This window comes from Oreochromis niloticus, linkage group LG6, assembly GCF_001858045.2.
Source record: "Oreochromis niloticus isolate F11D_XX linkage group LG6, O_niloticus_UMD_NMBU, whole genome shotgun sequence".
NCBI classification, from domain to species: domain Eukaryota; kingdom Metazoa; phylum Chordata; class Actinopteri; order Cichliformes; family Cichlidae; genus Oreochromis; species Oreochromis niloticus.
In genome coordinates this window covers 27226912-27253149 of record NC_031971.2, presented here as the reverse complement: position 1 = coordinate 27253149, position 26238 = coordinate 27226912, and the positions used below count along the sequence as shown (strand labels likewise).

Genomic DNA, 26238 nt, shown 5'->3' with positions numbered 1-26238 from the left:
ACACTGGCTACGCAGCTCTCAAAGCCTAAAAATGAGTGCTTCCATGAACTCTATATTATAGACACAAATTGTAGAGTTTCATCTTTTCTGCTTATTTACAGCAAAATAACAAATGCAATAAAATAAGAATCGGTGAGAAATGTTTTTTTTAACTGATTTTCAGAGTATTTCAGTATTCCAGATAAACAGTCTCATAATATTAGATTGGTTGTGGTTTAGGAGACACGAGTAAAGTAGTTAAAACCTAAATAAATTGCACATGACATTTCTAAGCAAAAAAAAAAAAAATGCAAATGAATATTTTTCTATTTATTTTAAAATTTGTCAGACAAACTACTTTTCTGGCAGTTATTTCATCATTCACGCTTTAAAGGGTTCATTTCTGAGAGTCGCCACAAAATATGGACTGTCAGACACTGTAATATGTATCTTCATGTGTAAAATTGGCAGCGTTCCCCTTTAAGCATCGCTGCCCGGCCAATTTTGTACCCGGGTATGCTGTGTTATCTCCCAGGATTTCTGGCATTTGAGATCAATGTCTCCTTACTATTTTGAGCCTTTTACTTGTCTACAGCAGCTGTCAAAATGTCACTCGCTTTGTGCAGCTTTATTGCACAGCTCCAGTGTGATTTCCTGGATTCCTGCTTAACAGGAGGCTGTGATAGATTTTTAAACGGTTTCCTTTCAACATTTTGTGAGATCTAGGAAAATTCTGCTCTTTCGTTGCCCTTTCTTCTAGTGTTCGTGCAATAAATGTTTGAACATCCTCACATGGGCCACAACAGAGAATAAGAGCTCCAAAATGTACAGCAGATTTCAAAAGAGCATGAGAAGTGCTGTCATAAATGAAAGAACAAAAGACTGAACAAGAAAGACCGAAAAAGCAACAGAGCAGTTTCGGGGAATAGCCATCTCTTCTGGTAAATATTTGTAATCTGTATTGAGTTTATGAGCCGGAGCAGAAAAGCATGACATTGTTTAATTAATACTGTCTGACAGTCATCTCAGAGTGCCTGTGAGGAATCAGCAGGCCTTCTTCACATGTGCACTAACAAGAACACAACCACAGACAGAACAACACACTCTCCTCTACACTGGACCCCCACAGCAGTGCAGCCATCCTTCATCCATCCTCCACCCCTGGCAGTGCCCGCAGCTGCCACGCAGCAAGATTCAATAATGATTCTGTCCACTTTTGTTAATGTCCGCTAACAAGAGCATCCACAAACGCTTCCAGCCGTATGCTTCATACAGATGCCACTAACACACAGGAACAGACAAACATGCTGTTACAAAGTGAGGGTGCCAAAAAACACATTATAAAGCACATTTTTCACAGGCAATGAGCTAACACTGCATCTATGGGTATAAACAACTTAAATTGACCACTTTTTATTTCCTTCTTAAATGACAGGAAAACATAATAATACAAAATAGTCACAGGTAGTGGAAGAGCTGTAATGTAATGACTGGAACTAGTGGATGAAGCTTCCGGAGGCCAGTACAGTATTTTGCACCAGGCTGTCATCATGCTTTTTAATGCAGCAGAGAGGGATATTTTAACATGGGAATCTGTGGTGATTGACTCTCTTTTGAAACCAGCTTCAAGTTGCCACTAGAGGAGCTGCAGTTTTTGACACTTTTACTTTTGTTTTTATCTTTCAATTCAGGAGGTTGCCCCTTAGTTAACACGTTTTTTCTCTTTTTCTTTCTTTCTTTTTAAAACCCCCCCCAGCAGATTAGCAGTTGTTATATTCCAGTGATCTTTGAACTAGGACTGCGCCATATCATATTGCAAAGAGGTATAAATATATGAATAATGTAAAAATGTCAGAGAAACAAACAGACACACCCAGGAATGAGCAAGAATCACACGTCAGGCACAGGTAAGGTGTGGACCGAATGTAAATAAATGACTCAACCGAGCGTCAGTAGTTGCATTCCCTATGAGAGGAAAAGCAAGCAGTAAGTCCTGATTACTGACATGGTTACATGGTCGTAAAGGATAGCTTTAAGGGATATCACGATCTAATATTGAGGCCATATCGTCCGCCCTTACTTTGAACTCAAAGTTATTGCTTTCCCTGTTCATTTAGACAGGGTTTTAGTCTTGTTAGCCCACAATAACTGCCTGGAGATGTTACCCGGATGGCTGCTGAGTAGGATTACTTGTTTCTAGCAGGACTGTGACATTGTGAACTTCATGATGCACAGAAGCTGTATGTTAAGTTTTATTTTTGCTAATACTTTTTTGATAAAGTTAAAGTAACTCAAAAATGAGTTTCGGTCACTGCTACATCCGTGCGATGTTCCACCTTGAGTGTGCAAAATTAGGTATGTTCAGAGCTTGAAAACACTGATTTTATGTTCACCTGCTGAAAAATCATAAAAGGTTCACAAAGTACACAAAAAACTGTGAATGCCAGTGTACAGATACTACAACAGGAATGGATTTTCACCAAAACACTATGGGGCAGATTTAGTAACAAAACTGGGTTTTGGCAAGGACAAAAAAGGTACTATCATCTATTATAATGAGAGTGCGTAAGAGAGGAACGCAGAGATTCTTGCAACTGACCCTGTTGCACATGCATTTCTGCAAACTCCTTTCTGAAGGAGCAACATATAGGGAAAAGAATATTTAAATCAAGTGAGCAAACTGATGTACTAACATTTACAACATTTTTACTGATAATTATGCTGATCTTTAAAGCAGAAAAAAAGGCTTGTGTTGCACTTTAAATTAGACTGACTACATCTTGGTTAGGAAAGCATTACAACTTTTGTAAATCACTTGTAAAACTACCCACAGTGCTCTTTGGGGATCGTGCTCACACACTGTTTTGCCCTGTTTAATGACGTTTTGTCTTTAACCACCTGACCTCTGGTCTCTGAACATGCCTGGTGGAGATATTTATTACTGAGACATAATTCAAGGCTATTTGAGAGAGATTAGAGAGAAACATTTATTTCAGAAGTTGATCAGATTGTCCATCGCTGTTGTAATCAAGTTCTCCTGTCAGTGGCCATGCTGTTACATAGATGCAGATTTGAGGATTAATCTATTCTTACTCATTCTCCGGGATTAACTTGTCTAAAAGCACATCTCTGAAATTATAAAAAGTCTTTTGTCTTTTCGACATTCTCTGCACGGCACCGTAAGAGGATTTCTTCTTCTTTCTTCCTGACTGCGCTCCTTTCTTTCTTGGTGCACCACCGACTGTGATGAAAACCACATTTTTTTTGTCTGTTAACCTACACGACACTGATTCACCAACAAACACAGACACTCAAAGAAAAAAAAAATCTCCACCGATTAATTTCACAGGCTGAAAGCATCTGAATCCCATCTGCTGATGAATTATCTGTCTGCCATGATACAGTTTTAGATGAGTTTCTAATAACGCACTATAAGATCATTACTATCCAGAGTAGATTACAGAGTCAACGGTGAACATGTCAGAATTGGGGCCCGTGAGATTATATCAAAGCACATTACAGCTAAAGGGGATTTTGTGTGAATGTGTGTGTGTTTATGATGGACCTGTCTTTATCCATATGTGTATTTGAGTGTGTGTACACAGAGTTATTACATAACAGCACAGCATGCTTACGGTTCAGAGGCAGTTGGTCAACATAATGGTGGCAGCAGCATGAAAACAAGAGGATTTGGGCAGCAGTAGATAGAGACAGAGAAAGAAAAGCAGATCCATGAATGGAGGTGTGGCCTTTGCTGAGCTGTGTGTATGACTGTGTGTGTTGGTTGGTGTTATCACTGATTCATCCTGCTTGTGGGAGGTTGACTTGGAAGTATGCACTGCTACATTATGAGGTGTGATTAAAAAGTTACAGCAATACATCCATAAAAATTACAAACCTGGCCTGTTTAAGATCATCGACTCACCCTCCTCCGGACCGATATCAGTGCATCTGCTATTTTTAGTTTCCTCCCTGGAAATCCTATTATGACCACTCGCAATGTTCCCTCGAAATGTGATTTCACCACGAACTTTAAGCATCCACTTCTCTTTTAAAATGATCAAACCCACGTCTAGGCCTAAGCATAAATTCAGCATCTCAGCTAAAAAGAGATGCCAAGACAAGTCTGCTTATCATTTTTTTAAAGACACTGACTATGTTTTGCTCCATGAATTAGTCCTCCAATTCACTGCAGTTTCTTTAGGGTGCTGAGGATGAACATTTAGCGTGTCACTGTGACTTTTCTGGCCACACCAACATCATTGCTGCTCACTACCTGCCTAATCACCAGCTGTGTCTCCCTGTAACTTTATCCACTTACTGAAAATTAAGCTAAAGAATAACGGTTCTGACACACTGGAGAAGAGGCACAGGGTCAAGGGAAGAGAATGGAACTTCCTTTTGAAAAACCCACCAGTTCTGAAGGTGGTCCGAAGATATACAATAAGATTATCAGCCCATAAACATCAAAATCCACACCTGATAACCCCCTTGTACAGTGCTGTGAAAAAGTATTCGCCACTCTTAAATCATGAATTAACTTTGATTAACCCAATTTTTGGGAAAGCTGATTCATTTTCAGTAGCCAAATTCAGGTCTGATTAGTGCCAGAATCAGGAAATCACTTCAAGGAGCAACACATCATGCCATAAGCTAAAGAAACAGCTGAGAAACAAAGTCACTGGCATCAGTCTGGAAAGGTCTACAAAGCAATTTCTAAGGCTTCAGGACTCCAGCGAACCATGGTGAGAGCCATTATCCACAAATGGAACAGTGATGAACCTTCCCGGGGGGGCTGGCCTTCCAAAATTACTCTAAGACTGCATCACTGCATCAATGACTTATCCAGGAGGTTACAAAAGAACCCAGGACAACATCTAAAAACTGCAGGCCTCACTTGTCTCGGTTAAGGTCAGAGTTCACGATTCAACAGCAAGAACGATCTGGGCAAAGATGGCATCCAAGTCACGGCTGACCAAAAAGAACAAAAAGCACCAGCCAATTTAGACTCATCAATAATCCTCATGCACAACATCTTTAACTGTGGGAGGAAGAACATGTAAACTCTGCTGAAAGGCACCTGCTGACCATGAATCTTTAAGCTAACCACATAAACGTTCCCAATTCAGTGTCTTTTTATGCCGTTATTTTATTAAGCACTCAGTCAACTGAGCCAGCAATTCAAATATCCCAGAAAGATAACTTGATTTGATTCATGTATAATAGATGATTTCTTTCAGTCCTGTGGAGCAAATAGAGATCTTACTCAAGGACTTTTTCCTCCTCGGATGGATTCATTAAATATTACTAGCTTATCTTGAAAGTCAGATACTCACCAATCCATCAGGCACAAATCAAGTGTCGGTCTCGTTTTTCAAATGAGGGTAAATCAGTCAAAAATAGCAGAGTGAATATTAATTTACATTTTCAAGTCTTTTTCAGACTTGAATGAATTAGTTACAGTTATTGAATTCCTTGGGAATAAAAAGCTTGACTGATTTGTTTTGTTTGTTTGCAGCTCTGCTCTCAAAGTGCACATGTGAAGTTCTTTTTAATAAACATCTATTAAAAATCAAACCAAATTGAGTGTAGAATATGTGCCTGCGACTCACCCGTGATAACCAGAGTGTGTTTGATGCCGGCTTCATTCAGCATCCTTTGGATGTGGTTGTTGTACAGCGTGAGTGCTTGTCCTTTCCCACTCTGTGGGTTCACCAGCAGCATCATCTGGCACGGGCGGGACATTTGGCTCATCAACACCCCTACAATGCAGAGGAAAGAAAATGTAACTAAAGGAATCCACAAATATGATCAGAATAAGTACGACTGGGTTGAAGATACACCACAAATTGTATACTGGGAAAATGAAACTTGACCGCTGCTTTGAGAAAAGATTTAAAGAAAATTTCTGAATTCGCGATGGCTTTATATTGGATATTTTTCATACTGCGCACGTCTCTGTGTTATACTTTATCTCTGACAGACCATCATAATTCTCGCCTTGTTTTCTTTAGTGTTTTGTGCCCCTTCAGCACCAGTGGGAGGACGGCCTGGCAGGATGATGTATCTGTGTTCTGTGGTGCCGTAAAAAAATGCTTGTGAATAAAATGAAAAAACAGAGATGGAGAGATGAATAGTTTTTTATTTTTTTATGCACACAAGACGCAAGGTTAATCAGGGTAATGCGTTTACATCCACTGTGCCAAGCTGAAATGCAAATTTGCATTGAGTTGGCTAATAATAAGGTCACCCCCTAGCATTTAGACATTTCAGTAAGGGTACACACATTGTACCAAGAAAGGAAGTAGTTTTTGTTGAAATGTCATAAAATATTAAACACAAAAGACACAGCACTAAATGTTCCTACATAAGAAAAGCCAGAAGCCGGGACACCTGGGAATCTGCACACTGGTATATTTGAAGACGTACATACAAACACGAGCCTTATCTCTCTTAACCAGCTTTGGTCTCGTGTAAAGGAGAGGATGGAGGTGCAAAATGATTGTTACTGCTAAAATATTTCATTAATACCGCAACAGGAAGGAACCAATGGAGCGCAAGCCTGAATCGCCTGCATAGACCCAGCGGGATAAAAGGTCATGATAATGAATGCCTTCAGCGACAGAAACATGGGCCATACACAGAAACACTTCCAGCACGAACTGGAGCCTTGAATGTTCTGCACATTAAAGACATCATGTGAACTGATTTTTGGCTGATGCACGCATGTGTTGACCCACTGCTTTTTCTGCATCAGCTGATCTTTTGCAGATTTTGTGCATTCTTTTAATGTGATAAATGTACTTTATTTAATCTGAATTTAATTTTGTGATGATATTACCTGTAATGTACCTGCAGCTGCTATGAAATACAGCTCATTTAAGAACCCACTGATAGGAGACTTCGTGCACAGACCTGACAGAAACATTTGTGGACGCAAGCAGAAACAAAGGTCAGTGGCAGATGCTAACTTAGTCCAATGACACAGCTTGCATCTCAAGATGAATGTGCACAGCTCTGAGCGCTTTGCTAAATTTTGAACTGCGGGGTTGATGCAAATTAGGGGTTGAAACAGATATCAGAGGGTTACACAGATCTCACAAATGCAGATCTCAAATCTTTTTAACACAGTGAAGAAGACTGGGTGTGGAGGCTTAAAAAAGAAAGAAAGAGAGGAACTGCTGCTGGCCTTCTGTTCCTCTGAGGACTAATTAGGTACTGCAATCCTGAATGCAATCTAGAGCATGTACATTTAAAGTGGACGTATTATGCCCTTTTTTATTTTCTCTCACTCATATAATATTACAGTGGTAGATGCTCAGGTTAAACATGCTAAAATGTCAAATAATTAAGTCAGCAAAATGAAGTCTGAGCTTTCATTTCAGAGTGCTCTTTCAGTCAGTTTTTAAAACTCAAATCCTCGTGATGTCAGTGAGAGGGGACGTCCTTCGAAGAGCTCTGACTCTAATCAGAGCAGCAGCATCCACCTGCAGTTCTTATGCAGGGGCGCCCAGTTAGAAGAACGCTGACTTAAAGGGAAAGAACTGACTGGCTGGATTTTGTATTTACCTGTATAAGGTAAATAAGTGCTTATTTTAATATAAAAATTACACATTAGCCTAAAAGGTTCACTTTATCTGAAAGATTATTACTTAATATGCAAAGTACGATATGAGTTCTGAGAGAGAAACGAAAGACGATATCATGATATCGTCTTTCGTTTCTCTCTCAGTTATGTTTTAGAAAGTTATAGAAAGAACATTTCTTGCCTCCCCACACAAAACCCATAAGCAAGCTACTCCATGAATTTTCCATGTCATTCCTCCTCTCCCTTTCAGTGTGTTTTTGTTGGAGGTCAGATGGGAAATATTTAAAATAAAAGGCAAAAGAAAAAGCTCTGGTGAAGTTATCCGCTACATTTGACAAGCTGCAGCTAAGGGATCATTTTACAAACAGGTACAGGGGGAAAAAGTAAACTCTTCTAAAAATAGTGTGATCCGATAAAAAAAGTCTTTGTGTCATGCTATATTGTTTCAGCTCAATATCCAAAAACCCTACCGTGATATTCCTTATGGAGAATCATCACATTTTGCATTGCAGTTGATTGGATTTTCCTCCTAGCACGTTTGACAGCTGATAAATGAGACACAATGGGCGGAACAACTGAAAATGCTTTAGTGATGAGTGTCTCTAACTGGTTAAAAACCTAATTGACAGGATGGATTTTAATGGGCACCAGGTTACACAGTGATACCGCTGGAATGCAGAGAAACCGGTCGGAAAGATGTTCGCACGTTACGGCACCTTAACAGTTTGACCTGAGGTGAACTCTTCAGGCGTTAAGTCTTTTTTCAGTAATCCTGAACTGAACCACTGCCATAACTTTATACGCACTGCTGACACTTTATTAGCAATATCTAAGTAATATTGCAGCATTTGTGGATTAAACCAGTAATTCTGGAATCTGGACTATGTGGTGCTGTGGGATCAAAGCTCGATCTTTGCTCATGCTTTAGAGCCAATAGACACCTGATTATATTTGCTTGTTTAATTTATTCTCCTTTTACCTCTGATATCTTATTTATGAATGTTTGATGGAATAACTCAGAAGGGAATGGTAAATAAAGGAAAAATACAAGTGTCACAACACTCCGCTACATTTAAATCACAGTATAATAAATCAACATGAATCAGAATCCCCAAAGTGAGTAATTTTAAATATATTAAGTATTTTACTGACAAATAAAACTTATCACACTATCCCCACTATTATTTTCCTGTAATAAGGTCATCAGTGCTCTAGACACTAAGGAGAGATTGAGGAGTTAATTTAGGAAGTAATATGACATGGTTTTCTGTATGTTTTCCACTTTATTTTAAGTATGCAATATCATTTTAATTATTTCTCAATTTTTCCCAAGAATTTTATTTTTTCCTTTTATTTCAGTAAAGCAGAACAACTGTTAAGTGTTACTCAATACCCGTGTCTTTGTAGTAATTCCAGGAATACATGCACAGGTTCCTCTATTTTGTTAATCGACCAAACTCTCTATCCTTCCTCTGACCTGCTGACTTCTCGTCCTCTCTGTGCAAACTGACGTGGCTTCTGCTGAAAATACACCCAGGACTACTCTGACCGGTGTGAGAGCAGTTTCTGTGTCACTTCAGAAATGAGCCACACCACATTTTGGTGGAACTGCAAGCATTATTTTGCAATTCCACCAAAGCCTTTCTACAATGAGCTCCAATTCAATTTTATTTATATAGCGCCAAATCACAACAACAATCGCCTCAAGGCGCTCCAGTGGCCAAGGCCGAGCCTGCACAAGTGAACTCTGCACAATTAAGTGCAGGGTTTCCCCTGAGCTGATGCTTTGTGGGATGGATGGATCCAGGAAACAGGAATACTTCTTTCTTACTCTCTCCGTTGTTTCAGACAAATTCAGACTTGGGGAGTTTTTATTACCTTCACAGTAACATAAGCTAAAGTAATTAAGGGTATCTTCACGTCACTGGGCTCTGCTTCATGTATCTGGGAAGAGAAGAGGGTTTACATATGCAGACACACACATACAGGGAGGGAAACTATTGTGACTAAATGAAAGCAAAATGTATCAGCCTATCACTCTGAGCTCATATAAAATGAGAGCATATAAATTAAAAAAATACATTTACACTTTTCTTTTTTCTTTTTCGGGTTAGCAGAAGGTCCTTCAGGTAACGGTAATGGCAGGTAAAACCTGTATGTAACGGTACATAATCAGATTAGTCTATAAACTGGCATTCAAGAAAGGCCGGTTATGTCTTTTTATAAATGCAGAGCGTTAATGTCACATTTCCTTGTATCATTTAGATGCAGTAATCTCAAAATCATAGCGACTGGACTCCTGAGGGAAAGACAAGAAAGTGCCCTCATGAATCAGCTGCACGGCAGCTGGCACCAAACGCCCTGACCTTGGTCTGTGTGTGTGTGTGTGTGTGTGTGTGTGTGTGTGTGTGTGTGTGTGTGTGTGTGTCCCAACACCCACACAGCACTTCTTGCTGGCTAAACCGAGTCCTATGCCACTTCCTGTGTGGCACCCCTCCCCTTCTACAAACATTCCAGAGGACACTATCTTCTCGTCTGTCTGTCCACGCTCCGGGTTTCCTCCTCTATCATTAACTCTGCTGCAGCAGCAACATGGCACTGAGCCAAAACATCTAATAAAAGATGCAAAAGACTGTAGCAAATATATATATTTTTTTTCTTGTTTTTTTTAAACAATCTGCTAGTTGTAGTTTTATGACAGCAGATAAGCGTCGGGTTTGTTAATTTGCTGTTGATCTGTATAGTCCTGATGAATGCCAATCAATTTATCATAAAAATTTTTTTTTTTAAAAATTAACAATTACAGCAGAAGTCAAACTGCAACATCTTCACACAATCTTTAAAAATTGGTGAAAGAAGAAAGTCAGTTAGCATCTTGGATGAGGGGATTAAGGGAATTGTGTAAATTAAAAAGTAACCACACAAACAACAATCAAGATAAAAAAAAAATGACAGGAAACTTGCAACAACAAAGCTATGCTCTGCGTCTCAACTACGTTTACTTGATCTGTGATTACAGACGTCTCATCTGCTCTTTTCAAACCAACAGCATTGGAACTGTCCCAGAACTTAATGGAATAATCACTACTGAGCTATTCGCCACAGGAAATAACAACCTAAATGAAAGGGAAAACCCAGGAGCAGTAAAGAAAAAAAGAAGCAAAAAACACATTTTCTGGGAAGGTTCCTTATAGTAGCTTTCTGGGTGTATATAGAGTGTGAGAACAGACAGCTTTCTTTTTCTTTTTCCTGCTGTATCTGCTTGTATAAACCAGACACAGACATGAATGTTTCATGGTAAACTTCAAACGACTTACTCCAATTTTTTTGTGAAAACTTCTCCAGTCTCTCTTTTTTTTTGTTCCAAGTTTAAAAACTGGGTTATATAAATTCAGTGTTTGTATTTAGGAAGGGACACGGGGATACTCATCAAGTTGCATCTTCGTTATTTCTATGACCTTACATGGTCACTGTTTCTATTTGAAGTGTGATCACTGCTCTACGACTCAGTCTGACTAACAGTGATGACTTGCACTCATCAGTCAGTAGTTCCAGTATCTCAGTTCCCCTTCAGCAGTGAAGTATGACAAAGCATCAACCGTCTGTGATTAAGAAATTATGATGTTGCAATTTTGATGAAAAATTCAAAAAAAAGTGCCGGGCTTTCATTACGCTTTGCTGAGCCCACATCTCACATCTCAGCCGGCATAAATCTGCAGATGGGACCAGTCAAACTGTCAAAACTCAGTGAAAACTGGGGATTTAAAGAGAGAGATGAGACATCAGGTTATATTTTGGTTATATTTGGTTATATTTCATATATAGGAAAAGATGACCATGATTCAGACAATGATTACAAGTAGCCACGAAGTAAAAAAACATATAGATATATATACATATACATATATACATATACATATATACATATACATATATACATATACATATATACATATACATATATAAATATATACATATACATATATATATACACATATATATATACACATATACATATATATATACACATATACATATATATATACACATACATATATATATACATATACATATATATATATATATATATATATTTCAAAACTAAGAGATAGATACCTACATATATTTGTGTTAAGTTAACCCACAGAAGAGTCTATGAAATCCCAGACAACATTACATGAACTTTTTTGGTAGCTAATATTAATAAAATTTATCTAAAGAAGATGTAGAAGGAAAGACAGATACACCACAGGCCGTGCTTACACTTCTGCCTGTTGCTCAGTGCAGATTTGCACTCTAAGCCTTGACAACACCCATTAGGAAGGAATCCAGTTTCCACATTTAAGAGATTATTGGATTAACATCTATTTCGTACTGTATTTGACACAATACGTGCTCTTCCAGCTCTGCGTAAAGTGACAGATGCAATAAGTTAAACTATTTCAAAATCAGTAATTCTCTTATGTCGCTCTAATGGGGTTTTTTTATTTCAATGTAGCCTACCAGAACATGAGGTGCAACAAAAATTAAATAAATAGTGGAAGCCACTTTAGTGATTACATCTGAGAGAAATGTTTCTAGAGCTGTACAACTAATTGAATTTTAATCTCATTCATGATTTTGGCTTCCCACAATTAAATGAGGATGATGGAGTGAAATTTAAAATGCACCTACTTCTACGTAAAACAGAAAGCAATAGAAAATCAAGTGTTTTCTAAATCAGCATAAGCCTGCATGTGACAATCACAGCTGTTCCTGGACTAGTCTAGATAAGCAAGAACAAATTAAAAGACAGATATACAAACAGAATAACAGGGTGTGACACGCTTGTTTGGAAATACTTCAGATTAGATAGAACCACCTGAAAACATATCACAAACTGCACTGTAATTAATGCATGAAGCCCAAGAAAAACAATGAAGTGGTTGCTACCATTAATTGCCTACCATCACCTCAGACATCCATCAAAATAAGCCTGTGTAGCTTTTTGATACATGCTCAATCATCCAGGTAAGGAAATCCCAGAAAGCTTATTCTGTTCACTGAAGTCATCACAAGGATGAGTGACAAAATGTTTCTCCTACTGAAACGCTACCTCCAGGTGTGAACAGACTCAACTGACTGGCAAACCAGAGCAGTGCATCCATGTATCCATCCAGCTCACAAAGACACACTGAATCCGCCAACCAATCGCACCCATTTGGTCAAAGATGTGGGTCCAACAAACACATACCTTAGCCAAAATATCTATCCATCTACCTATCTAAGAAGCTATGTGAATAAGAACGACCAATTTTTTTATACAAAATTTAGATGTGAAGACGTGAGAGCAGTGTTCCGTTTACATGAGATGTCATTAAAATCAATAAATAATCATGATAAATAAACGTGATCTCAATACTGAATGAAATGAAATGAAAAGGGCGCAAAAATCCCCATATTTTCTATGTTGCCATTAATTATTTTTTTGCAGTCAAATCAATGTGAAAAATCCTATAATCCTATAAGTATACTTATAAGGATCCTATAAATTCATTACAAGACAAACTGTGGAGCATAATAAGCTAATAAACTCTGTTAGGACATCATTTATCTTCTTTAGCACGGTAACTTTGGATAAGTGTTAAATGACATATCGTGCAAACGAGGTTCCAATACCAAAACTAAACTAGATTCTCTTCTTTGTTGGAATTCCAAACACTTGGTTTTGCATATGTTACTACAATACATTCCATTTGAGTTTGTTATTGTTTGTGTCTTTGTGACGTTCATCACACTATTGCATGCTTGATGCTTTCCTATTGGCTGGTTAGCAGTTGTAGGTCGTAGTAGCAGTCACATTGTGAGTTGATCATCCCAAATTTCTGCCATTGTTTGAAATTCTTTTTGTAGAAAGATCAACCTCATACAGGAGACTGTGTGAGTTTTTAAAGCCACGACAAACAGTATCTATCACGTTAGTCATCTTTCATCAGCACAGTGTATACCCAGTTTTACCGTCTGTGTTTACAAATTGATTAAATGAAAACTTCCATGCTTCGGAAAACAATAAAGTGTCCATTAAAGGCCCTGACAGAATATTTTTAAGTGATATTTTAGGTTAAGACTTTCCTTTTGAAACTGAATCATAGGCTCTGCCTTTAAAGAAACCACATCTCGTCTGACTGGATCTAACTGCAGGAGCACTTAGCTGCACTGAGGTGATAACTCTTCAACCGGTTTGTAAATCAAAGAGTGGAAGCTCCTCAAGCTCACAAGCAAATTTCTGCTGAGCCAGAACCACAAAGGGCGTGGAAGGCGGAGGAGCAGGAGGAGGTGGCAGTGGTTAGCCTTCTGTAAATCTATATTAAGTAAGGCAGAGAGTTTACGACACTGAGGTTTGAATTGAAATCACCCTGCATGTATATTATGCAGCTGCCCATACTGTATCCTGAGCTAAGAGATAAACGGGCTGTGTGTGAGATGGAAAGGTTGTGAAAGGAGAAAGAGGATGTAACAACTGTCTGTCTGTGTGGAATGATTTGGATTCCATCTGTGTATTTTAAGCCCTAAAGTGAGATCGGGGAAGGGAGGTTAGAAAACAACCAACAAGTAAGATACTTTACGTTATCCAAACTGGCCGTTTGTTCGACAACAAAAGAAAATATGACTTTTTTTAATGTAAAGTCACAAGACAGGAGCACAAAAAACAAAACTAAAATGCAGCAATATGCAAGAAAATGTTGTGCACTGCTGCTGTATGGAAGAAATGTAAATGTTTTCCACCTTTAAAAAAAACCCCCACAACCACATTTTTTTTAAACCAGGAAAGACTGACTTACTCTTAGGTGTAGCAGCTGCTCTGATGTAGCCTGAATGGACTGTGGTTGCTGCTGTCGGCGTATCAAAGAATGATTTGAGAAGCCTTTTCTGAGAACAGAAATCTGGCGAAGCACAGAAAACTGCACAACACTCACTGCTATAATGTACAGAGAGTCATCTTCTTGTTTTGTATTCAGCTCCTGCATCTATATCTAAGTCTGACAGGTTTCTTTGAAATATATTGTACTGTTTGCATTTTTTCATAGTTAGACAGAGAGGGACATTACGGACACAAAGCTGCAGCGAGCCTCAGTACCTATAGTGAGCTCCGGTGAGAGAACGAGACACCAAACTCGAGCTACAGACAGCACATCAAGTTCTATCGCTGCGTATGTTGGGTAAGGAAGAGTCCACAGGGAGAAAACTGCTGCTGCCACTGCTGTCTGACTGCACACACCAATGCCTCCAACGCTGCAGCGAGAACTCATGAAGCTCTGCTTATTGTAGACTGCTCTTTTGATCCTGTACAACACAGACAACCTGCTATGAATAAAATATGTGGTTTCACTTCCAAGAATCGAGAAGCGTTATTACTGCTGACAGTTTCATCAGAAGAGTGTGAACCAAGTTAAACATGCTTCTAAATGTGAAAAAACCACACCCAGGTTGTTGTTCTGAACTTCTTCAATCTCACTAAACAAATGCCACGATTGGAGAATAGTAAAACTACACTATACTGCCCAAACTACTCACTCATCCATCTAAATCAGGTGCTCCAATCACTTCCATGGCCACAGGTTTATGAAGTCAAGCACATGAATGCTTAAGCATATCAAGACAATTTGGACAATTTGGGGACGGCCACTTCTTATTCCAACATGACTGCACACCAGGTCCATAAAGACACCAATGGGTGAGATTCATGTGGAAGAACTTGACTGGCCTGCATAGAGTCCTGACCCGAAAGAACAGCTAATCCAACCTTTGGGATGAATTACAGCGGAGACTGTGACTGTGACAATAATAGTGCAGAGCTTATTTAGTGAGCGTAACTTATCGTATTTTTTGTAGCTACAATTTACAGATGCCCACTAAACATACAAGAAAACACTGAGTTGCTTTTCTAAATACAGGACAGCTATAACGATAAACTTGCTGAATGTGTGTGTGTGTTCGTTGTGTGACTGCATCTGTTCAAAACGTGGACGTGCAGGATGGGCAGACTGCAGTCTGCAGCTTTCACGAGAACCGCTCATCTAAAAATGAATGAATGACTGAACTCATTTGTCACAGGAAACCAAAGACAAACATAGAACGTGTGTGACTACATTCCTTTAAAGTAATGCAAATATGCCTTTTTAAGGGTTAAGACTTGGTGTTAGGGTTATGCTGAGAACATCATATTTAGGGGTGACATCCTTGAGAATGATGCATTAAATTAGTGTCACCAAAAAGCCTGCCTAGCCTGTGTGTCTAGGTATGCTTTTCCCTCCACAAACAGGGTGGAGAAGGTAGTGGTTAATTTAGGGGGGAAACTGGTTACAGTAAATAACTTTTAGCTCAAATATGACCATCCCAAAAAAAAAAAAAAAAAATGTCAAAGAAATGGGTGCACTTTGTCAAACGACTTGCAATAAACAAACCAATGTTGACAAAGGCAAAAATCAGATGAACAAATACATTTCTTGAAATATTTGTAAAATAATGGCACCTGTTCTTTTTTTTCTCCACTTATCAAATGTATTTATTGTGTTTGCATATGCAACCACATTTTTTGTACTGTGCTTTAAAATACTTATTTTGTTAAATCTAACATTAAATTAGAAAGTTAAATTATAAATAAAAAAAATTCAACATAATTTTTTAAAGAAATTACTTTGTTGTTATTACTTGTTGTTGCATGATGGGGTCAAATCTTCCATGGCATTGACAATGGGATCGAGTTAGAACTTCCAGTTTATGACAACAGTTACAGGATTTGAATATCTGTTACATAGCAGTTCAAACATTGTTGACTGGCAGGTCATTCCTGTTTCCTTTCATTGATTTTTTGGGGGGTTTGATTTGTAACAAATACAGACCTTTCATAGTAAAAACCCTATTACGGTGCAAAAATCTTGAGCCACCCTCAATTTGTTATATTTTGCTTCCAAGGAGACAAACCTTCTTGATTTTTTAAGCAATAGTTCCCTGGGCCTTCTGAAGATTTTTCAAGGTTTTTCTTTGTAGATTGGCTGCTTTTGACTCATTTTTAAGTCAGGCCTTATAACTGACCATTTACAGAAGATTTTTTAAAAATGTTTTTTAGCTTATGAATCACTCAAGCATGAAAAAGCAGACGAATAGCATCTGGAAGTCACATACTTTACAAACAGCACAAAACCCCCCAAAAAACAACAAAAAAAACCAACATAAAAATCTGACAAAAACCTGACACATGACCCGAGAAATGCATCTACTGGTTACTGAAGCCTCATCAGAAAAAGAAGAGAAATGGGAAGAAAAAAAACACTAAGGTAACTTGGACTGAATATCAGTGGCAATAGGTCTTATGAAGTAATGAACCCAAATTTGAAATTTTTGATTCAAGCTGTCATCATTATGTATGGAGGAGAAGTACAGCAGTTTTTTTACAGTGTCTACAGCCATTTGTAAAAAACGATGGAGTCAGTCTCTGTCAGAGTTTGAGCCTCCATTTCAGCAAGTGGTGTTGCAGATCTTGCCAAAAATGACGATAAACTAAGAATTTACAAGAAAGCTTGGCTGAGAGAGTTCAGACTATGTTGAAGAATAAAGGTGATCATACTAAATATAGTATTCTTAGCATTGTTCAAACTCTGTTTCTGCCTTATATACTGTCATGTATGTTTGCACATTTTAATAAACTGCTACCCTTGTCCCATTTTCCTACCAAATCATAAAGAAATGGGAGGTGACTCAAAATTTTACAGTAGCACAATGCTGTATGTGATTTTAACTATGAAAAGTATCCTGTGAGTACTCCCTGGTAGTCATATAGCTCTAAACGTTTGGTTTCTACTCTTCTATTCTCCTTAATGCGGTCATCTCAAATACACAGCTCCACCCACCTGCTGTTCAAACCTTCTGTTTGTAATGGGCATCCAATTAGAAGAAAGCTGGCTTAAATGGAGAGGAGTTAATACTGCTTGTTTCACACAGTGAATGAACGGAGGGGCAGCACCAAGACCCAGTTTAAGACAAATAAGCATTTAGAGATGTGAATCTCTGGTACAGCCCAAGAATAAAAATATGGAGTTTGATAATAAGAACAAATGGTCGCTTCTAAAGATTGATCACTTGTTCATATAACATAAAACTATACTTTGCACTTCTAAACTTTTGCAGCAGGACAAAAACCAGTGTCCCAGCTTCAACTTTCTCAGCCTGAGGTAATGTGTTAGTAACAGCATTGACTGGCTGAGAGAGGCCTGGATTTTGCTGCTAAAAGAAGCCATGCCAGTCCCCTCGAGAACATCAGATAAGATCCTTCAGAGCCATTTGCATTGTTTCACACTCCTATTCAGTTACACCGCATTAGCACAAATCATTATCCCTGTAGTGGCTCAAAACATTACCTTCAGTGTGTCACTACAGTATTACCTGAACAAAAGCCTTACTCATGATTTCAGTTACAGAGATAAATAATAACAGTCACAGCAGTGTTGTTTGTTCTATACACACAATTACACACCTAATTATCGGCCAAAAAAACGAAGGCCGTACAGGAAAACTAGAAATTGGGGTCATGGCTGTAGCAGATGTTGAAAGTCAAAAACGTCTGATGGTAAAAACACAGACAAGCAAAATCATCCAGACAATGAGGAACTACAAGTGACAATGACATTGTCTCAATAGGCCACTATGCCCTGGAGTTGAACTCTGCACTGATGTCGACTGACTACATTACCCATACTAAAATATATATACATATAGATATATATATATATATATTAATTAATTAAAAAAATGTAGTAGTGGTAGGACTGCAACTCTAAACTAAATGTTAGAAGAATTCAATGGCTGATGTTGTTGTTCTACAAATTAGTGCAAAATCCTAGTGATAATCTTAGTGACTGCATGATGCTAGGCAAAAAGTGTCTCTTTCTACACAAACAGCACATCATTCCACAGTCGACAGTAAGCCAGCAACATCACGAAAGACAAGCTGCTCCCATATTATCATCCATCTAGTATCATCACATTTCCATTTTTTTTGTTTGTTCCTCAAGGACACAGTATTCAGGTTACAATGTGCCCCACTCAGTCATCCCTGTGAATAAACAGTTTGCTTGTTTGGTTTTGCTAATATGGTCAATTTGTTCCAAAACCCTTTATCACACTACACTATATTATACTGTTACTGCCATTCAAACTATGTCCACAGCAATATACTTAGAACCAAACACACAAAGAAGTTTTTCCCAACCAATTGGAATATATATTTTTTCCTAGCAACTGGTGGTAGCTGGTGGTTCAAGTCGCAGTCATGCATGACTTTAGCGATCCTTTTGCCAAAGACTCCCATTAACCTCCACCAATTACACACAGCTGGTTGGGAAATGATCATTTTTCCCCTCACGACTGGTGGTTACTACATGATTGCGTACAGGTCTCTCAACCTGTGTGAACAAAGTGACTTATGTCTGCAAATCTCACTAAAGATGCCAAACAAATGGACAGAACCATCTGCTGTGACAATACAGAGGGGAATAGAGTTTCTTTCTTTGAGTTTAGCTATTGTCCCTTTAATTTCCCTGTTTACCATTATTATGATTGCTCTGCTAATATAAATGGTAATGGTAAATGAACTTGTTCTTATATAGTGCAAGATACATGGGCATGTAGACTGGAGCAACAAGAGAGCTACAGCTATCCACCTTGTTGAGATCTCTGTGATTTGATAAGGTCAGCTTGCTGAGCTAAGGTTTTGTATCCTTAAGCAGCATTTTTGAATAGCGTTCTGTTCTCTTTCACAGGCCCATTTTATTTCTGAGAAATAGCCTGTTTTCATTGTCATTTTTTGTGTTTCATCATTTTTGTCTAATTTTGAAGCTCTCATAGATGTGTGTTGTTGTGTCACACAATCTTCGGGTTTTTATGCCATTTTTGGAAATTTGTGTAGCCACCAGTAACATTTCCCTTCATAGATTAAATGGATTTACAATAACAGCTGATTAACACTTCCACTATATACTGTACTGCAGTGCTGCAGTTCATTATCATTTGACATCAGCAACCACATGCTCGAGCGAGATGACAATCTATTCTGACGGGTTTAATCAATACTAGTATCCTCTCTGTCTGATACCATCTCCTTCCTTATGATCATAATGCTGTCAACAGGTGAATTCAATCTTTTCATTCAAATTTTATTTTTGTAACCTCAGGACAATATCATTAAGAAAAAAAACAGGTAATGCAGCTGAGGTGTCAGTTGTAATTCTCAAAGAAGGAATGTGTCAGTCTTTTTTGGCGCCATCGTGGCGAGTTGTTGACTCATCTGTCACCTCGTGTCATTTTTTCAAAGGTTTCACATGAACACCACAGAGCTAACCGACAGCTGGTCATGACCTGCAATATATTGCTCACTTCCTTTTTCTAAGCAAGCAACGCTGTGTTCAGTGTTTGTCAATTAAAATACTTTAATTGGAATACAACAGTGAGAATAAGTACGACAGACTATTTCCTTGCATAATTACAGCGGTATCATGATCAGCCTGTGACCTAACCAATTCTCTAAGCCACCCCCCCCCCCAAAAAAGCACCAGAAACTATTCAAAACGGCTACAACAGATGACAGCTTGTTGTGTTTTGAGTCATGCCTCTAACAGATGTTTGGATAAATAATTATTATCATGCAAACTAGTATGGGTGATCTAAAGTGCAGCTGACTCAGTGTCAACCATTAGAGCAGAGAAGCAATACTGGACAAGTTGAGCACACATGAAATATACCTATATAAGCTATCTCACAAGGAAACAAACACAAGGAAAATTAGTGTATAGAAAATAGATGTTTTCTGAATAACTCTTTGAGCACACCTAACATTAAGCCAATGACACAAGCATCAATACTGATGGAGAGGTCAGAAAGGATTGCATTGACCTCATTTAGAGTAATGGTTTGGATGCAGAGCTCCTGAACATGATTTAGTATGATTCATGAGGCCTCGGGCACAATGAGTAACTAACTGCAGACATCCTTTCAGGCTGCAATCATATTAGCCTGTTCCAAAGATACCAAAGACCCTGCAGCTACAATGAGGTTTGAAATTACCACCATTGACCGTGAAAATGTTCAGAAATCTAACACTTCAGCAGGTAGCGCTGAAATAGACTCATTTTCAGCTGGTATTTTATTCTCAGCACTTCTGTTTGATTCTTTATCCCACAAAACCCAGACAGGTGACAATAATTAAAAATCAATATTCAGGTGATTTCATCGAGGAGTCATTAATCTTTTATTATTACTACAGCTGTCAAATATTAGAGGAACGCGTCCTCACTCCAATGTTTCTAGACCCCCAAATCAACCAATGTATGAGTAACTAGCAACTAAAATCAAAATATTAACAATTTATTAGAATATAAGGTACCAATAAACCAACAAGAAATAACTGGCTAAAAGAAAATACCCCAAACAAGTCATATATAGCATAAACACAGCTTGCCACAATCAACCTGTTTATTTTTCCACATTTGAAATGGTGTGAATGTAAAAACAATACTTCATACATACTATTTTTAGTCCTTTTCAGTGTATTGAACAGTTTCCAACTCACACAGAAAGTAAGAAATGGATAGACATAATGTAAGTCTGTAACAGCTCCAGCTAACTAGTTTGCAACCAACAGTAGCAACCAAAGCATTGCATCCAGACCTAACCTCAGCAGGGAGTATATCCCTAGTAAGCATACATAATGCAGCAGAAAAGCTGGCCATGGACGCAGACTGAAAATCCCAGCTGCACGCAAAAACAGCCAAGGAACGAGGCAATCAAGATCAACTGGAAAATGTATAAGAATCAAGAACAATATTCAGTGTTTGTTATCTTAACTTCATCCATCTTCAATGGAGCTGGAGTCTATCCCACCTGTGAGACAGGTTACCAGTCTGTCACAGAGCTAACACAGACACAGATTTATTCACGCTCACACCTATGGCCAATTTACAGTAAACCAAACATGCAATTATCCTAATAATTAACCTAACATGCATGTGGAGAAGTGGAGATCATGCAAAATCCACACAAAGAGGCACTAGCTGTGAGGTGATGGTGCTAACCACTGCACCACTCACTCAGGCTGTGGCGATAGTACTGTGTGATCAATCAGTGGTTTCTTGCAAGCCTAGTGGATTTTTTTTTTTTTTTCAATCAGGAGTTTAATTATTTGTGTGCTTTGAATCTGCTGAGTATTTATCTATATCCACTGATACTAAAACACAATAATTCAAAGAATAATTGTTAATAATAATTCAATAATATTACTGAACAATAATAATAATAGAAGAAAAAGAAGAATTCCAAAAATAGTAAAGTTTTTGACTTTGGTTTTGTGTTACAAAAATTATATGTAAAACTAATGTATTCGGTAGTCAAGGTAAGTGTAAGAGATTAGAAAGAACACAGCAGCTCTTTATCTGGTTTACACATCAATACCTCTTGCAAACATGTGAGATAAATTTTATCAGTATTGTTTTAACCTTTGTTAGATAACGAGTTTTTAGATAAAGTTTTTCCTATCTCTTTTTTATTGTTATGTAAAAAATCCTTGGGTTTCTTGAAAGGCGCAATACAGACTTAAGTTATTATTATGATTATTATTATTATTGTTGTTATTATAAATCAAACCTATAGTTTAACAAAACATGTCATGCAAACATGTAAAAAAAAAAAAAAATTACAAGTACTACAACCTAAAAAAAAATAGCATTCAGTGTAATTTCGAAATGACTAATCTCCTTTTCTTTACTTTCACTTGAAACTGAACAGCCATCTTTCCAACAATGACACTTGATGTGCTAAATTAGTCAGTAGTATACAGTGTGAGAAGCAAAAACTAGGCCAAAAACAAAGCATTGGTCTGTATAAACCAGTGATAGGAGAGGCAGAGCTAGATCAGGTGAAGTAATTGAGCCTCTTTTATTTGGGCTGCTGTCCCAAACTGGGACACTCATTCAGTCACCGTTTCTGATTACAACCTGTGTACTTAAATTACAACACATTTCAAACCAAATGATACTTTCCAGAGCTACTAAAAGTCTACTCTCTTCTCTTCTGGCAATGACAGGCAGAGCAGAATTGCAGTATATTTTGTCTTGTTAAAAATAAATTTTGTGGAAAATGCTAACTGGGTCACAGTGCGCTGTGTGAAGGAAATAATATGTATGACAGAAAATGGAAAAAGTGTTTTTTGGGGGTTTTTTGGAGGACAAATAATGGGTTTACTTATCTTTAGAAATCGCGGGTTATAGAACAGTTCCCACTGGAATGATCATACGTCTCAGCATTACGTTAACAAAAGAAGCAATCAATATTGTCTCATGTTTCTCAGGTGTGTTTTTACGTCAAGTGGGTTTGTTTGCAGAAGGCTGAAAATACTGAACTGAAAAGTGACTCTCCATACCACACCAGGACTATTGTTTTATCCATGTAAGCAGGAGGCTAAATATGATAAAGCAGAACTGATAGTATAAAATACTCTGTACAAGACATACTTCTTGACTGGACCTTAACTCAATAGCAGCAATAATCCCTTGTGGTTTTTTCAGGTTTCTTAAAAGATCTTGAAACACAACTCTGTTTAGACTGGCTCTTTTGTTTTATTAATCCAAGGAGAAGTTTAAAGGTATTCAGGAGAAACCTGTTTGGTATAGGAAATGAATAAGGATACTAACAGCTAACTAACAGCTAACTAACAGTGGTGCTTCGGGGAAAAATTTATTGATACAAGACTAAGCCAGGAAAGACAACCAGTGGGCCCCGCATAGTAAAAATTATGTGAAATTTCATAGAACCTGAAAAGTGAGAAACGCATTTTAAAAAAAGGAAGACAAAGGTGAACTATCAAGGAGATGACTCATCAACGGCACATTACATTGCTTTTAATAACCACTTAAGGCTTTAACAATCTAACAGAAACTGAACAGAAATGAAAACCACCTTATATTTAATGCTTGTGGTATTTGTGTAATTGTGTTAAAAAACAGACTTAGTGATTCGTCACCTTTTTTATCATAGGGTAAAAGCAGTTAAAGCTCCTCCCACTACAATCCATGAACATAACTTACACAGTATGACTGTAACAAGATAATAAGCTACTCTGATTAAAAATTAATTTTCAAAAATGTTCAACATTTTAAGGTCAAAGCTTCCAGCTTGTGAGGATGCACCGCTTTTCTTTTTCATATGACAGCAAACTTCTAACCTTTTGGACTGTTTAACATTTTACAGACCACAAATATGATTGAGCTTACCTTTAAATAAAATGCACTGTGTACCACTAAACGCCTTCATATGCTGGATTAAAAGAAGATGTAGGTCAACACCTACATAGATTTTGAAGTAGGTTAAATAGTGTGTGCTGGGGGGGCTTAATTAACTGAAATGAAGTATAAGGTGACTGACACAAGTCTTTGCACTTACAAAACGAAGAAACGAAGAGAATAAAATATTAAGAAAGTGTCTTGTTTTAGTCCTTGTTATTTTTTTAAACTATGTCAGCAAAACGAGGCGAGGATAACTGAGCATACTGATTTTAGATTAAGCCTATCTTTTAACATGTTAGCATTTTGCTTATACGCAAACCGCCTTTCTCTTTCACCAGTGAACAAAAGTGTGGGTTAACAGTCATTATCAGTATCACAGTGGTATACTCATACAGATATGAATGTAACTGTAGCGTGGGATCCTGATTCTATCACTACCTGCAAACTTTCCGCTGTCGTTGCTATCCAACACTCACCGTTTCTAGGGAACTGTTGCCGGGCAGAGCGCTCTCGGACAGCGCGAGCCCACTTCTCTGCCTCCTCCAGGTTAGCTTGCGGGTCCTGGAGCGAGGCGAGCCGAAAGCCCTGCTCCACTCTTTGCCGCGATACCCTGGAACTCATCCACCGCCGTTTGAGCGGGTAAAAGTAGGCGACTAAGTACGCTGCCGTATCCGCACTGTCATTTCCCCGGTAAGCCCGGCAGCCGACACAGTCCTTCAGACTGAGCACCACCTTGTTCCGTCCGACAGGTGCCGACGTGAGCCTCTGGACGACGAGGTCCTTCTCGGTCAGGATGACGGCACACCTGCCTTTTCGGTTACTGGTTCCCGTAAATTCCCCGTACAGCTTCACCAGGCTGGTGGGCTCCAGTTTAGCTCTGCACGGATCCATCCTGAACGGACGCCGGACTGGAGAGACCGGGACGCGGAGGGGGTCCGGGAAGCAGAAGAAGCAGCCACACAGTCACATAGCTAACCGCCGTGAATGATGCGAGCAAAGTAGACCGGAGGACTGACAGGCTGCTCCGGACCGCTGTGAGTGTGAAGACTGACGGAATCAAACGCTACATATCCGGTGACATTTCAAAATAAGAGCCCCAACACTAAAAACACTGAAAGCTCCTTGTGGGACCCTGGCTAAGGTTTCACGTTATTGTTAGTTAGGAATTGCCAGGGTTTAGTAAATGGTTTATAGTCAGCAAATAAAAACTTAGATATTACACGGAGTTACAATATTAATATAAATAAAATTATATTAACACTACAAAAATGTAAGTTTGTTGTTTTCTTATGGAGCCATTTCTGCTATTTCATGGATCATATGAATAAACGAAAGCCTAATTTTAAAAGTATTTTCAAACTAATAACAGGATAAAGATAAAATAACTAATTAATGACTGAAAGTTTAATTAAGAAAAAACCCCCCAATAAAATATGTCTAAAACGTAATATATTCCAATAAAATGTTATTTCTTTTTTCCTTAATTGCCAGCTATTTCAAAAACAAGTTTCTGCAATAGGAAAATCAGTCAACTTAACATTGCTTAATCAGCTTATTTTTTGTTTCGTTTTTACCAAGTTTTTATTTATGCGATTTCATAGATAATTGCATTTACAGTCCTGGTGAAATCAGAGCCTGTATTCCTTCAGCTTTATTTAGGTCCGTGAAACATGCTCATTTATTTATTTATTTTTACAGATATACCTTCATCATCCGCTGTATATGATTTGTATTACGCAAAATCCAGCTTTTATTTTTAATTCATCCCCACATTTGTCGGTGTTTTTCTTTGTCTGTCGCTGGCTTCATATTCAGTTTTCATTGAACTTTGCTGTGCAGTAGTTTTACCCGGCTGCAAAAGTCGCAGTATGCTGCCCCCTAGTGTTTATGAGAGTGAAGTAACTGTGTAAAATAAAATTGATCTGGGTAACAATTACGAACGCGTGTTTGCTATATAACTATTATTCATGAATAAACAAAGAATCACAGAAGAATAATATACACTACTATGCAGGATACTACCGGTTATGTAATTAAACACAAACATACAACAGATGCGCATCTGTCATCACTGTCATCACAACAGAAAACCATTGACCACTGAGGCATCCAGTAAGGCAGGTTTTTAAACAAGCACATGAAGAATAACTTAAGAGTTAAAAAAGAAGCTACCTGCACAACTATTGTTATACGTTATTAATGTGTTGTAACACTTTAAAATCGTCTATTTACTTGTCTTGAACACACCTATAAAGAAATGTTTAACATGTTTTTTATGTTTCCTTTGGAGGCTGTGCACTGTAAAAAAATCGTCTACAAATTTTATATCAAGTTACTGTAAAACATTTATAGTACTTCTAC

At 38.0% G+C, this 26238-nt stretch overlaps 1 protein-coding gene across 1 annotated transcript in view; it reads right to left on the bottom strand.

Moving 5' to 3' along the window:
• Positions 1–25173, bottom strand: part of LOC100699392 (sphingosine kinase 1) — a 43094-nt gene extending 17921 nt beyond the window's left edge. The window contains exons 1-2 of the mRNA XM_019359669.2: positions 24354–25173; positions 5592–5741 (exon numbers count right to left, since the gene is read on the bottom strand). Coding sequence (XP_019215214.1) covers positions 5592–5741; positions 24354–24768 — 565 coding nt within the window. The 5' untranslated portion in view covers positions 24769–25173. The remainder of the gene's footprint in view (positions 1–5591; positions 5742–24353) is intronic.
• Between the last annotated feature and the right edge of the window lie 1065 nt (positions 25174–26238).